This window comes from Lynx rufus, unplaced genomic scaffold (assembly GCF_022079265.1).
Source record: "Lynx rufus isolate CCGP_SWC_20201006 ecotype Redwood Valley unplaced genomic scaffold, mLynRuf1.p SCAF_13, whole genome shotgun sequence".
NCBI classification, from domain to species: domain Eukaryota; kingdom Metazoa; phylum Chordata; class Mammalia; order Carnivora; family Felidae; genus Lynx; species Lynx rufus.
Genome location: NW_025814827.1, coordinates 54330168 through 54345772, shown reverse-complemented (window position 1 = coordinate 54345772; position 15605 = coordinate 54330168). Strand labels below are relative to the sequence as shown.

Here is a 15605-nt window from a genome sequence, read left to right as displayed (position 1 = left end):
TTTGTGCTAATTTAAATGAAAGTACAAAACATTTTCTTCCATGCCGTCTAGTCTTCCCTCCCAATTATAGGCTTTAGGGGAATGTGTGAGAGCCAGGAGCCAAAGTAAACAATTGACACTCCCATCACTGTCCCAGTGGTATGCTTGAACTTTGGCCATTCTACTAAGAGGTTCCCAGGATGCAGCTTCTCATCTGATCTATCCCTTTCTGTATTCATGCCTCAGATGCTGAGCGATTTTCTATTTACTACATACATTAGGATTGTGATGTTTAAAAACATACCTCATTCCAGCCTTCCTTCCATCTCTAGAAAATGCTAAGCTATTAGAGAAAAGATACTAGAAGATCATATTTGACTAAGTTCTTGCTTTCTAAGTATGGTCTGTGATTCATGCTCTTGGTTGGTTGGAATTATGGTCAGCTAAGAGCAATATACACAGGCATTCATGGGTGGGTACTTGGGTATTGTTTAAAACACTCTTCTGTAAAGAAAAAGCTTCCTAAGCTTACTTGATATCTCAGCGACCACAATTCTCATTAAATGTCACCATGTTTACAGCTGTAACTGTATTTATGCATAACAGATTATCCAACACTTTGCTTTAACCTCTTTCAACACGATAATATCTCACCTTGTTTTGTGAGCATGTGCGTCACTCCTGCTAGATTATAAACTCCTAGAGGGTTCAGTTTCCCCCCCCCCCGGCTTTGCATTCCACACACAGCCTAATGAAACTTGCAATGTAATAAGCACTCAAATACTTAACAGCAGGAATTGGTAAGTATGGTGGAAGAGAAATAGGATGCATTCCTGATCTCTAATGACAACCAAAAAAAATGTTACCCTAAAACCTAAGGATTTATAGAAGATTATAAAACCAACATTCTGAGGGAAGTATCCATTATATCCATTGTTTCAATAAATCAGCCTTTCATTTAAGATACAACCTATTTTAAGAATGTTTCTGTCTTTTCATCTCAATGAAATATATACATATTAAAAATTTACCTAATCAACTTTTAGATCTCATTATTTTAAGCACTAGCATAACACTAAGTTGCCTTAATAGCCCCCAAACCACCTGAGTATTTTACGAAACACTCTAAATTTCCTCTGCTTTGTTACAGGACACAAGGTGAAGACTTTGACAAGCTAGAATCACAAAATGTATTCAAAATAAATGCCGCATGTTGATATCTCTTCTCCCTGATTAACATCATTTCAGAAATACAATCTCACCAAACAAAAAACGACAAAAACACAAGTTACCTTTAACATGATAAAAGTCCTAAAAAGGAATCCAAACATGCCTTTGGTAGTTTCTGTATAAACTTAAGCCTCACAATGAAATGTAGGCTTACTCCAGTGTAAGACCAGCTGAATTCTCAGGCCAAGCTATGCCATTTTCTAGGCAAACTGAGGCCAAAGAAATGTTACTCGATAACAGTCACAAAAATTTGTCCAACTACATTGCCCAAGAGCTTCCTATTAGAAGACTCTGAAGACACATTAAAATGACTGAGATGATCAGTTTCCACTGTATTCACACATTTTGCTGGTTCCATTGGCCTCGCTTACGTGCAAAGTACCTTTACTATAGGTTGTCAGAACTCCCTAGAAGAGTTCCTTTCTCTAAGTTCTATAAACTCTTCCAGCAGATGTTTGTGTGGCAAAAAATGTAGTGAGTCACAACAAGAAGGCACAGTCTGATTGCTTGCTAGATGTACATCACACGACAGCACAGGCTGAACACCTTGATACAGATTTTTCTGCAACTTTGGGAGCTCAGGGTCCATAGGAAAGACAATGAAGGGCACGTTCGGTCTGGTGTCAACCAAGAAAACATCACTGAACCCCTTTACACAAGGTCCTGCGTATGCCCATAGTGAGGCTTACCTGCGTCTACATCCCCGTTTTCTATCACAGCTCTCTAGAACATACGGCATTTTACACATTTTGTTATGTGATCTTCATGTCTCTTTTCAAAATAAAAATGATAGCAATTTTGCTTTTATGCTAAAATTCTTGTAAAAACCTGGATACTATTCATCTATTTTTATTGAAGAAAGCCAATATTTTAAAGTATTTATATAAAAGCCAAACTGTGTACACAGTCTGTTTTCATCATCAGTGCCGATATTCAACACGGCCTTATTTCCCAAACTGTAAAATTATATTGGAGCGATGTGCTTTAATTACAAAACATTACTGAAAAATATATTTTTAAGTCTCTGTAGTGCTTTGGGAAGTGAGGACTATAATCTCCCAAAGTTTCATTTCCTCCACCAGTGTGAGTGGGGAGCACTTTGAGCACTCGCTCAACACCCAGTGATTGACAGTCTCAAGGGACAATGGCAGAGGACCACAGCAGTATTTCCTCATGACTGCGTTTTAGTACTTCAGTAACATGTTCACATTAGTAAGTGGGGAAAATTAAACTATACTATACAGTGCAACCCTATTTTTCCACTTCATGTACACATGGTTTTGGAGGTAGTTATTTGTAGGCAGAATTGAACCTAATTCAGCTTTACCAATCTTACTCATTCTAATGTTCATAATGTTGGATTTCTTATACACAAATCCCCAATTTCTTATTTCTAATGATTCCTGTAGCCAGATCATGCCTCAAGCCTTCATTTGAATCAGTAAAACACTTAACAAATTACGTAGGGAAATCAATCAGAACAATTATTTAACCGAACTGACCAGTTGTTTGATTAGGTAAGTCAAAATGGCTGAGCAACAGTCCCATGTAGACAAAGTTTTAATCGTGTTTCTTTTTTTTAATAAGATCCTTCATCTATAGGAGACTCTGCATAGCCCCAGTTTGGATCATTTACTACATTAAACTGAAAAAGCAAGCAAAACAAAAAGCCAGGCTAAGCCAATGACTTAGCATGACTTTACACTTAGTTTTTCAGCAATGCACACTATACACAAAACAATACACATGCACGGAAACCCAAAAAACTGTTAACTATTACATCACTGGCTGGCATACAATTCAGTTATGCTGGCTATCGTAGGAAGAAGATTATACGCACACATATTAGCTCTGAAGAGGACAAAAACAAATCCAAAAATGTTTCATAAGGCATGTTACCAGCATTCATTGTCATCAATACACTTTTCAAACAAATCCAAGTTTCAACCCTTTACAATTAGTAGTACACTGCTCACCACCATGGGTTCTACAAAAAGTACCTAGGTCCCTTCCAGTTCTAAAGCTCTTCAAAGGGCTTGGCAAACTACAGCATACAGGTCAGATCCAGCCTGCTACCTGTCTCTATACAGCCCATAAACTTAGAACCGAAAAGCATTTTAAATAATTAAAAAAAAAAAAAAACAAACTCAAGATTTCATGATATGCCAAAATTAGAATTTAACATTCACAAATAAAGTTTTATTGAAATACAGGTGTACCGAGTCGGTTACGGACGGCCTGTGGCTGCCCTTGCACTCTAACAGTGGACTGGAGTAGCTGCAGCAGAGACCTCACGGCCCATAGGGGCTAAATTATTTACTATCTGGTCCGTCACAGAAAGAGCTTGCTGACCCCTGTCCTAGAGTCCGTTAACTAGTTTTTGTCTTGGCTTTCTAACTTCCCCTTTTGGACGATCTTTGAGCAGAGTGTGAAGACTAGACAGTGTTAACACTCATAATAACTTTCACTGAAGAAAGGAGGGTGAAAAACCAGAGCGTAAAACTGTGCTCATGTGACTCCTTATTGATGGGAATCAGTCATTTATAAACTTTTTAAGCAAACTGTGTAAACGGTTCAATTTTCTTTCTTCCATATCCTGATTGATATTGTAGTTGTCGGTTAATCACATTTCTTAAACAACACAACCATTAATGAAGCCCTGGAGAAGGGTGAGCCTGTGAGAACTCAACAGTGACCAGTTGAAGAGGCAGGAAACTGGGAGAGAACAAGTTTCCATTTGGGTAGAGTTTTGGTTTTCTTACATTTCTGTCATTAGAGTAAATTATGGTGCATTTCTAAAAAAAGTAATCTTTTTATTTTGGAATTATTTTAGATTTATAGAATAGCTGCAAAGTGAGGGCAGAGAGTTCCAATACACCCTCACACAGTCTCCCTTAATTTTAGCATTTAATGCCTTATTAAGGATTTGTTTCCATTCAATTATAACACCTTTGCCTTTGAATGGCCTCAAAATGTTTTGTGAATTGCAATATAATAGCATTTGACCTAAAAAGGGCTGGTCTCGACACATGGGCCATATATGTGCATATATGTTCATGTATAATGGGGAAAGAGGATATCGAAGGACAGCTGCTAACATGTGCTGAACTGAGAAAGATATGCTCTTTATTATGGAAGAAGATGCACTGAATTGGAATTCCAGGGGTCCAAATCCTAGTGCCAAGTTTGTTACTGACTTTGTTTATATCACTAACGTTCTCTATCAGTTTTCTCAACACAAGTGTAGGAGGATTGAAACAGATGATCTGTATGATCTTTAAACCCCAAATTCTTTTGGCCTTCTCCTGCCCAGGCTCTGACATTCACTGACATATTATGGACCCAGAAAGGATGCGAAAAGCTGCAGTCAATCAGTATTCAAAGCCACATTAGTTTTACAGGTGGAGGTCACCACATGTTTATCAAGGCACAGCCAAGAGTTATGCACAATATCTAAGAAAGCTGTTTCTGAAAATTAAAGCCACAGTACAATTTCAATCATATAAAGCAGTCAGAGGTGACTCCTTCTTTGCTATACTCATGAAATATTGGTATCTGCAGAGTACTGAAACTTATACTGTGCTTTGCAAGAGGTGATATGCTAACAAAAACATGTTAGGGAAGCCCAGCCCTAAAAACGGGGCACATACACTTCCAAATCCCAAGTAACTAAGTACAATGTAGTATAAGGCAATGCCATGACTAAAATATCACATTACCAAGAACCGCTAGACTTCTTAAAATAAGTTGAATGTGATATGGAATCTAAGTATGTCCCCTACAATTCTGGTAAGAGTAAAAAGCAAATAAAAAATATATCAAGTTTTAGATTTGTATTTTACCCATATCATATATTTGGTGCTTGGCTTATTTAATTTAAAACTTCATTGTGCGCTGCACTATTGCCCTCTTTTTTATTTATAATGATTGCATGTATGCAAATCTTGATACTCAACAGACAAAATCTTTTAAGAGAAAGAACTATGTCATACCTTTTTGAACCCAAGACACCAGGGAGACATGATACCTCCATGTAAAGGAAAATAAAATAAAAGAGAAGGAAGGGGACACCTGGGTGGCTCAGTCGGTTAAGTGTTTGACTCTGGATTTCAGCTCAGGTCATGTTCTCACAGTTTTTGAGTTCGAGCCATGCATCAAGTCCTGCATCAGGCTCTGCGCTAACAGTATGGAGCCTGCTTGGCATTCTTTCTCTCCTCCTCTCTCTGCCCCTCCCCAGCTTAAGTGTGCACTCTCTTTCTCTCTCTCAAAGTAAATAAATTTAAAGAGAGAGAGAGACAGAGACAGAGAGGGAGGGAGGGAGAAGGAAAACAGAAATATTAGCAGAACACGAAGAGTTAGAGCATGTGGCTTTTGAAATTAATAAACAGCTTCAAAAAAACCTGACTCTCAGGAGAGTCTAATTTAAGACAATAATTACTAAATCCTTTCTCAGAAATTGGGGTTTGGGATTAGACAGTCAGTAATCATCCAGACCAGAAAATTCACAAAAAGGAAATTCAAATGAGAAACTGAGGTCTAGAGAGGCCTTTGTAACCCAGGTCACGTGGTTTATTTAGTTTTATTTATTTCTCAATAAATGGTAAATACCTCCAAGGACAGGACTCTGCCTTATACCTTCTCTATTATATGCCCCCACATTACCAGCAAAGGAGTCAGAGGACTTACCAAGCGAAAGTACTCAGATACTGGTCGAATGAACTTGAATTTATATACCCAAGACATGGGTTTCTTAAGAATATTGTTTTTAAGTGTCAATTCCTCAGCTTGTACATTACACGAGAGAAACAAGTTGGCAGGGGTAGGCAGCTGATCCCAGGCAAGGGGTACCAACCTCCTAGCTCCTACTCTATCCACTGTATTTCCCCCCTTGGTTTCACGCTATTCCCATAATTCTCCCTCCATTTTTCTTCCTTTCAGTCTTTTCTTTCTTTACTCTCTTCTTTCTTCATCCTAGCTTATGACTTAGACCCACCCACATTTTCCATCAGCATTATTCTGCTCACTAATAGCAATACCAAGATATGACTTGGTACTATATAATTTAATTTAAACACATGGTTGGGGCACCTGGGTGGCTCAGTTGGTTCAGTGTCCAACTCTGGATTTCAGCTCAGGTCATGCTCTCACTGTCATGGGATAGAGCCCCACATGGGGCTCTGTGCTGCCAGGGTGGAGCCTGCTTGGGATTCTGTCTCTCCCTCTCTCTCTGCCTCTCCCCTGCTTATGTGATTTCTCTCCCTCTCTCAAAAACAAGTAAATAAACAAAAATTTAAAAATAAAAACTCGGTTAAATACGTACTTTCCTGGGTACTGTAAATGGAGATAAAGACATGTATAAAACCCAGACTGTTCCCTCAAGTAGCTCACAGTCTGCATAGAGAGACAAGGATCATAAGAAAAGGATTATGAATGGATACTAAAGCAAGAGAAGACTGTCACCGTAACCTATTAGGAACAAATGACTACTGTTCTGGGGAAGGAGAGAAGATTTACCTAACAAAGTGACAGGTGAGCTGCGTTTTCAAAGGTGAACAAGAATTCGGTAAAACGACAAGAAGGAAAAGGGCATTCTGGCTAGATGATAGGATGTACAAAGGCACAAACGTACGGTCTGAGGTATTCGGTACTGCTAGGGAAAAAGATGACGACGGCATATAGAGGGGCAGACCGCCGAATCCCGATGCGGGATGCAGAAGTACACGTACACTCTTTTAGCCACATTTCCAGAGGTGTCCGCCAAAACATTCTGTAAAAGAGGTGTCATGATTTGGCTCATCCCTCTGACACCTTTGCCATCACCATGACAAGAACCTCTCCCAAATCTCTGCTGTCCCCTGACAGGGGGCAGACCAGAGCTGAACCCTGAGCACAGCCAGAGCTGTGGCACGAAGTAAACCACCCGGCTAAGCTCAGCCTAAATCTGCCAACCTCCGGAATGAACCACAGCAACAAGAGGAATACAAGCTTTGTGGCGTGCCACTGTGACATTCGGACTGCTTGTTGCCCTGGCGATGACGGACTAGGACGCCTGAGTATGCACACATTCTCAGTCATCACTCTCACAAAGAGGCTTCCGCGGAATCAGCGTTTGGAGTGGAGGGTAATTCTGGATGCCCAACAGTGCCAGGTGCACTGAAGGTAACGGTGACTGAACTCTGACAGTGGCACGTGTGAAGAAACCATCAGTGCTTTTGCATGCTTCATTCTGAAGGTGGACCAAAGCCCCCCCTCCGCAGATAGCAAAGCTTCTCCTGAAAAAAAAAGGGAATCTGCACAAAATTATAGTCTCAAAGACTTCCTCTGCCATCACTAAGCCCTCATTTGTCAGAAAGCCCTTCATGCCCAGTTTCAGAGATGAGAATCCTAGGAAAGCATGGCGATATAAACAATGCCTGTCCTATGATGATGAAAATACAGTAAAAGCTTAGTTCTTAAATGAACTTCCTTCAGAAGTATTCCCTCCACTAGAAAGGAGAGCAGTATGTAATGAAAAAGTTTCCAGAAGCATACCTAAGAAAAGGCAATTATATCACATCATACTGCCATGTACTAGCAAAACCTGGCACTTGCTATCAAAATAAACAAGAGTGAACACTGGCAGCTCAGCTTTTGGTTGGCCCCTTTGGACTGAGGTGACTGAAACTCGAGACTAAAGCAGGGAGATGGGCCCCCAGTCTACTGAAGGTGGTGGAGGCGAGAATAGGAACCACATAAGAAGCCAGTCTCTATCTTGTCTCCTGCTCTCCTACCCCTACTGGAAGCTTCTGTTCAGAACCTAAGGGTTCAGTCTGGGCACTACCATTTTCCTGTGTAATAATAAAGAGCACCACAGGCTGATGTACATGATATACCCTGATTCTAAGAAATCGCATTTCACATTTTTTTTTCCAATAATGAGGAATAGGACACTTGCCCCCGAGTATGAATGTCAGTTGGTCGAAGTACACATGTCTGCACACAGTAAAATGCCTGAACAGGAACTAGAAGACCTTTCGGAGCTGCTTAGACCAAGAAGAACAATCACTCAGTCTTGGATTCTCTACCTTCTATGGAAACAGATAGCATTTTAGAAAAATAGTTCTAAGTTTTGGGAACAACCAGTATTGTAGTAGTTCAGAGTTACTCTGAAGGATGTCACAGACTCAGCGGCTACACATGGCTGTTTCAAACCGAACCCTTAAACATGATTGCAAAAGTAACAGTCTGGTCTTTGGCTAAGGATAGATCACGTATTCCTTAAATAAGGACCTGCAGGCCTCTCCTCTCAGAAATATCCACCACTTAACTCACAGTAAGTGCCCGAAATAGTGAAGAAAATATGAAATATGAAAATTACTATGAAATAGTAATATATGAAATTTAGTATGAAATTTATAGTACATATGAAATTTACTATGAAAATAGTAATGTGTTCAGTCAATTTCAATCACCAGTTGTCTTGCAGTATTTTTCAACCATTTCCTTCCGAAGGCTAAAAATGTCTTCTATTTTACATATTTGAGCATTGTCGCCTGTCACACACATACACAAATTGTTGTTTAAAAGCTGCCATGTTCAAATTGAAGTAAGACTTATGCTTACAGTGGTAAATATTCCTGGATTAATAGAGTTGTAGCAGACACACACCGAAAATTGACTGAAGTCTGTGATATTAAAAAGACAGAAAATTTATCTAGTTTTAGCAAATGTCAAATCAGCAGCTATTGCTTTTAAGATTAATAAAAGATGTAATGGTTTCTAGATAGCCTCTAAATAGAGATTACTATGAATGGAGAAGTGATTTACCAACAGTCACCACAATGAGATTTCTTTAAAGGTTACAATCATCAGTTATTTAGCTGAAACACTGCTGAGAATGCCTGGTCATTTTTGAATAATGCATAATGTTCATTGTAGATTTGATCTGTATTATAACAATACAGATATTTCTAAAATCATGGAAAAAACTATCTGTTACCTTCCAATTGCTTAACATATCATTTCCATGAAGTAATTGACTCGGGACATATTACACACTGTCACCTGAGTGTTCTTTCTGCAAGCATAACTTGTAATAATCTATACAGAATGGGCATCACAAAACAAACTCATCAACCTTTATAGACATTTAAGAAAAGATGTGATGAATACAGGGCAGAGTGAAGGACCTTTCTGAAGCAGTAAATTAAAATGATTAAATTTCTATATAGTTGTGTGGGACAAATTTAAATTTAAGCTTTGAAATTTAATTATTAACATGAACAACTCATCACATTAAAAAAAAAAAAACATTGCCTACATCGTGTAAGTACTTTTCATATAAATTTCCAAACGCCTTTAGGTTTATTCAAGAGACTGCTTGGAGAAGCACCAAGTCTAATGTCTATCGTTTTATTGTTGGATTATGAACTGCACTTCACATGATGCTGCAGGCTATTTATATAAGCTTGTTTATCCACATGAACTTCTTCAAGGGCACAACACAGAAGACCTTAATAAATTAAAATGAATTTCTTTTGATGTTGTTTCATGAATGTTTGATCAGAATGAGTAACAGGTTTGCATTAAAGAATGAGAGTAGAGAAATAAAATATACACATACTGTACAGCAGAACCAATTCACAGAAAGTGTCCACTGCATTCCTAGCAACTTTTGAGAGCCAGCGTCAACTGGATAGAGTCACTATGCTTTACACCCTCACTATCATCAGTTTACTGATAGTGGGAGTACACATGTACCAAATTGGATGTTCTGCCATTATCTGGATGGAATTCACAAAATAATAAAATCTGTTATCTCCTTCCAGACTCTTAAATATCCACCCTAACCTCCCCATTTTTCTCCTTGACATCAGTATGTCCTTTCATAGACTGAAATGCCCACGAGAGCAGAGACCATATTTTATTGTTTTTTATCCATCTTGATCATAAGTAGTTTAGAGTTTAACTGACTGAAGTCCATAAAGTAAAAATGAATGATCAGTCACAGTCAGAAGCTGAGAGAATTCTCACCTGGCATGCTTGATAAAGGGGATGCAAATCAAATAAAATTTCTAGAAACGATATGATGTGATAGAGCACTAGACAGAAAGGTGAAACAGTGGAATCTAGCTTAAGATCTGCTAATACTTAACTGTAAACTGTTTCTGTATCATTTCCCTGGTCTATATATGAGGGCATGGTTTTACATGAGCTGTAATTTTGCATCTCTACAAGGTCATGATTCCAAAAGTAAGCAAGGGGAGGGTGCCAGGGTGGCTCAGTCAGTTAGCCTCCAACTTCCGCTCAGGTCATGATCTCGTGGTCCATGAGTTTGTGCCTCTTATGGAGTTCTGTGCTGACAGCGTGGGGCCTGGAGCATGCTTCAGATTCTGTGCCTCTCTCTCTCTCTGCCCCTCCCCCACTTGAGCTTTGTCTCTCTCTCTCTCTGTCTCAAAAATAAACATTAAAATTTAAAAAAATAAAATAAAAGTAAACAAGGTTATCACATTGCAGAATAATGGACAAACCACGGAACCACTTTTACTTTGGTAACCACCACTACCAAGGCAGCCTATAAACTGCCAGCTCCTTTAAACAAGAGAAAAATGGAGGTGTGCCTGGATGGCTCAGTTGGTTAAGTAACCAACTCTTCATTTCAGCTCAGGTTATGATCTCACAGCTCCTGAGTTCAAGATTGACATTGGGCTCTGCGCCAGCAGTGTGAAGCCTGCTTGGGATTCTCTTTCTCTCTCTCTCTCTCTCTCTCTCTCCTCTCCATCCCTCCCTCCCCCCCCTTCTCCCACTCAGTAGCTCTCTATTTCTCTCTCAAAATAAATGAATAAGTGGTAATAAAAAGATAACTGTGCTAAACAACCTCATACAAGTTCAGTCCCTTAATCAGTCCATTTCAAAGCGAAGAATAAGGACGTATCTTGTACATTCTGTGACTTCTACCCTGCTGCACCTACCCTTTCATCTTGTATGATTTGGAATAAACATGAAGGCAGTCTAATGAATAAACTCTTATGGATACAGCATATTTACTAAGATTATATTCACATCTTCAGCTTGGGAAAATTTGCCACAACTTTAGCATCTGGAACACACATTGATATATTACCAAGTTGACATCTACATTTTTAAGGGGAGAAGGGCTGAAAAGGGACAGCATGAATGTGCCTTAGTTTATCCATACTGTGCTATGTTACACTGACATCCAGCCCTTGACAGCTAACTCTGTTCTATGTTCTCAGCTTCTGAATGCCATTCTTACACTCTAGAGAGATAATCTGTGAACTATGGCTTGTGGGCCAAATCTGGGGGCAGCTGCCTATTTTGTTACGCATGGTTTTATTAGAGCACAGCCACACCCTGCTGTTTACATATTGTCTATGGCTGAGTTTGTGCTACTGTGGCACAGTTCAGAGCCCCTCAAAGCCTAAGCCTATATATTTCCTATATAGTCATTACAGAAAATATTTGCCCTGCTCTAGAGGAAAACAGCATCTAGAATTTAAATTCTGATTTTCCTTCTCTCGTAAGCGTAAGAAACATTGCAAGTACCAATGGCAGAGATATAACCAGATTCACACATGCATGGATACACATATGATGACACTTCTAAGCACACAATTTTAAATAGTCATTGCTTTGGATCCTTCATTTTAATCTGTATCCTCTAAGAGGTCAGGGCTCCCTATTAGAACCCTTTCGTACAAAAGCCATGAGCACAGGGACTTCAAAGGTCACTGTTAAGGTGTCATCACTTAACAAAAGAACCTAATTCCTCTCCCAGAGTTGCCCACAATTTTCCCAGTTATCCAGCTTATGCCCACCAAGGGTCTAGAGACAAGGTTAGAGCACAAGAAACTAGCAGATCCCTTAAGTCCTAAGCCTTGAATAACACATCGTTTAAGACAGAGAATCAATGGCCAATATCACATATACATCAATAAAGATACGCATGCATATTCACATGCTAAACATGCTATAAATTACTAGAAGTTTCACTAACACGTAAGAAATACCTCTCTTGCATATCAGAATGAAGAAGGCCTAAAATCTTTCATTAGTGAGTTTTAAGAGTGACTGCACCAAGGATCGGGAGGACAAACATAGGTTTAGATTTACAAATCTTGGGCATTATGTATGGCAACTTGAAACAGTAACATGAATTATTTGTTTTATTAGTCAATAAAATCATTACTCAAAATGCCTACTACAGTTGGGCTCAGCTTCCTTCCTTTCTTTGGTTACTAAAGACAGAAGACATTAGTTCCACCCTTTAACAAATATTCTTGTACTCCACCCATCAGTAATAATTTGCATGAATTAGCATAACGCAAATTGAACCCAAGAAGCATTTTAATGTAAGTCATTTCATTCTCCTTTCTCTGAAGCCTTGCATCAAGTGATAGAATATTTAGGCTGACAGACGTTTTGAAAATAAAAAAGAAATAGAAGAGGTTTATTTCACCTTCACATGGTGTCTTTCTCATGCAGAGTTCAGATTTCCACATTTGTATCCCTTTAAAGGATTTGATATGCAGGAAAAGAAGAAAGGATGATGGTAAACATTTCATCTTAGAGACACCTATCGACCACCATATTCCAGAACAAACAGGGGCTTAAAACTTACCTTTTACTGATGTGTTAGGTGGAGGGCCTTCCATTCGCAAGTTCCACGGAGGGTCCCCTTGGTTAGCAAAGTCCCTCATTTTCAGATAGCTAATTGTAAGTCGAATGATGGATGCCTTGTCAAGCTGGCTAGTGATGGCTGCAGGAAGAGGCAACAACTTGGCCAATTCATAGAACTCAAAATTTTCTTTTCCCCGGCGGGAGCGAGCAGCATCTCGGGATTTCTCCTTTCTCAATGCTTGTAAACTGAAATCAAAGGAGTGAAAAAGTGTCATTTAAAACGTGTGGTTCTGACATCAGGTAGAAATTGTTTCCTTTTCATTTCCTTCTTCCCCCAGCAAAAATCTACCAAAATCTTCTTTCAAATCCAAGGGCCATAATAAAATGATTTCTAGACAACATTCACTAAAACCAAAAATTCTACCTCTGGATTTAAACTTACATGCAGTAATAACAACAAATAAACTTACAGGCAGTAATAACAATACCTTGCTTGTTAGGTTTTTCCCTTTAATTGGCCATGCATTGAGATACATTCTTTGTTTCTAAGACATAAGATTTACAGGTAATACTTGGTGTTATCAGCTATAAGCAGCAGAAAAGATGAGGCTAGTATTCATATATTTATTCTCAGGCTAATGATTTTGTTCATTTAATTGTTATCACTGTGAGATTTTAAGGCACCAAAAGCACCTTTACTTCAATTATCATCATGGGGAACAAAGGGTAAACATCAACATTTTATTTGTTGATTCTATGAAGTGTGTTTATGTGCCTCTAGCCCTCAATAAGGATTATGATCTTAAGTCAGATAAAGAAAACATCACACTGAAAATGAAGATTTCAATATACTTAATAAATACGTTGATAACTGGTTGATAAGAGAAAACTTCAATTCTTTATGAATGAGTACACATTAGCAGATGGATAGATTCTCTAAGATACTAGAGAATAAAATGCATCGCCTGGAGAAGTCAAACTTTAAGATAATATAAATTTAATGTTGAAAGATAAAGCCCTGTATGGGTTATTAAAATTTATAAACATTATAGACATATTACTTCACAGAAAAGGCAACAGGTGGGATCCAGCATTTTCCTTTAACTATTCATGTGCATTTCTGTTTGAAGTTTGCTCACATTGCTGAGGGCAGAATCTGGCACAACTGAAGTTGTGTTTGAGCAACTGACAGAATTCCACCTGTTCTGAATGGCTCTGTTTTGTGTCTGACAAGAAATCAAATCAAAATAAGACCCTGATGATAAGTAATTGGGCAATATTTACAGTATCAAGGTACTATTAAAATCATTTGTAAGTATCCATTTCACTGAACTCCAAAGGCATTTTGAATCTTTGAACCTAGCTTTCTGGTTTCCCATTATAAAATAACCAGAAAGAGAGAAACAAGCAAGGAAGCAAGACCAGAGCAATAGATCAAAATGAGTTCAGCAGTGTAGCTCCGATATCCATTAGTATAATATGGACAAGAACATTTCATATTACATTATAGCGTACCTGATGGTGTTCACGGTAGAAACACTGTACTCACTGCACTCTGAATATCTTATTGAGCGTCTACATAATTTAAGTAATGCCATCACACCCTGATCAAATACTCACTAAGCCAACAACCCCACCAGTTTCACTCTTAATAAAATATTCTACATTAGCTAACCAACCTATTTCTCACAACTAGACAAGTTAACGTTACCGTTTTCAGAGTCACGGCAGTCTCAGATGAAAACCTTTGTCCCTTAATGTCTCAGGTGATAACCTCCGGGAGAAACATTGCTAATTCACAAGGGAAAAGCATGGCATGCCACTTGTTTCCCCAGATCGTGGCTGGCCTTTACATGATTTTATAAATTGGCAATTTCGGCTTGTTGAAAATTGTGTAAATAAAGTGAGAGATGCCTTACAATCTGATAAAGTGTAAGTATACCCAGGATCTGGGTTAACATCTTAGGGCAAAAGAACCATTCATGCCCCTCCCTTTATGTAATAAAAGCAATCTATCTAACACCACTTAGGTCAGTTGTGCCCAAAGAACCAGGTCTTTTGAGATGTCTTCTCTACCTCTTGTGGAGTGCAGTGGTTCAAGTTCGGCGCTTTGCTCTTTTTGTGTTCTTGTAATCAAACAGTACTCCAGAAGGTGGGCTCAACTTACAACTGTTGTTGTTCAGTAAGTGACTATGATGGAGCACTAGAGCAGAGGTTGTAAACTGAAGGGCCCCTGGGGTTAAGGCAGGGAATGTCAATGAGTGAAGAGGCCTGATGGCAACTGTGGGGCAGGAGAGGACAACAGCTCAGGCACACACAGTCTCAGTGGACCGCTGCTCTGGAGGAGGGCTCACCTGCTGTCGTCAGATTCCCAGTATTGTTGTTTCTAGAGAACAAAATCTCAATTTTTATATGGCATTTCCAATTTTATGTTATGTTTTAATTTTATGTTAACCAATTAAAGTTTTAAAAAATAATGCAAGCCTCATAAAACCTGTCATTTGGTCAGTAAATGAGGAGGGATGCAGTTTACAATTGGATAAGAATTTGGGAGGCCAATTTTGAAAGGCACTTTTACATGGATGTTCTATGTAACTTTCCCTTTATACATGTCACTCAAAGCATCACAAATAGGCCCATCTGTTATCTCATTAACATGACTAATTTTCATACCAGGAATTTCTTTATTTGACTGAAACAAGTAGAACATGAGGCCATTATCCTGAAATTGCTATTATTGCATAGGCTTAGCAATAGTTTAAGGAAAAAATCTAATT

The 15605-nt window shown here is 38.7% G+C and overlaps 1 protein-coding gene across 2 annotated transcripts in view; it reads right to left on the bottom strand.

Moving 5' to 3' along the window:
- The window catches only part of NPAS3 (neuronal PAS domain protein 3), an 849973-nt gene that overhangs the window by 574211 nt on the left and 260157 nt on the right, over nt 1-15605 (bottom strand). Inside the window, exons 3-4 of one of the 2 annotated variants that reach the window (XM_047074637.1) lie at nt 12830-13074; nt 12668-12718 (exon numbers count right to left, since the gene is read on the bottom strand). In XM_047074637.1, coding sequence (XP_046930593.1) covers nt 12668-12718; nt 12830-13074 — 296 coding nt within the window. The remainder of the gene's footprint in view (nt 1-12667; nt 12719-12829; nt 13075-15605) is intronic. The other variant, XM_047074638.1, reaches the window with a different exon arrangement.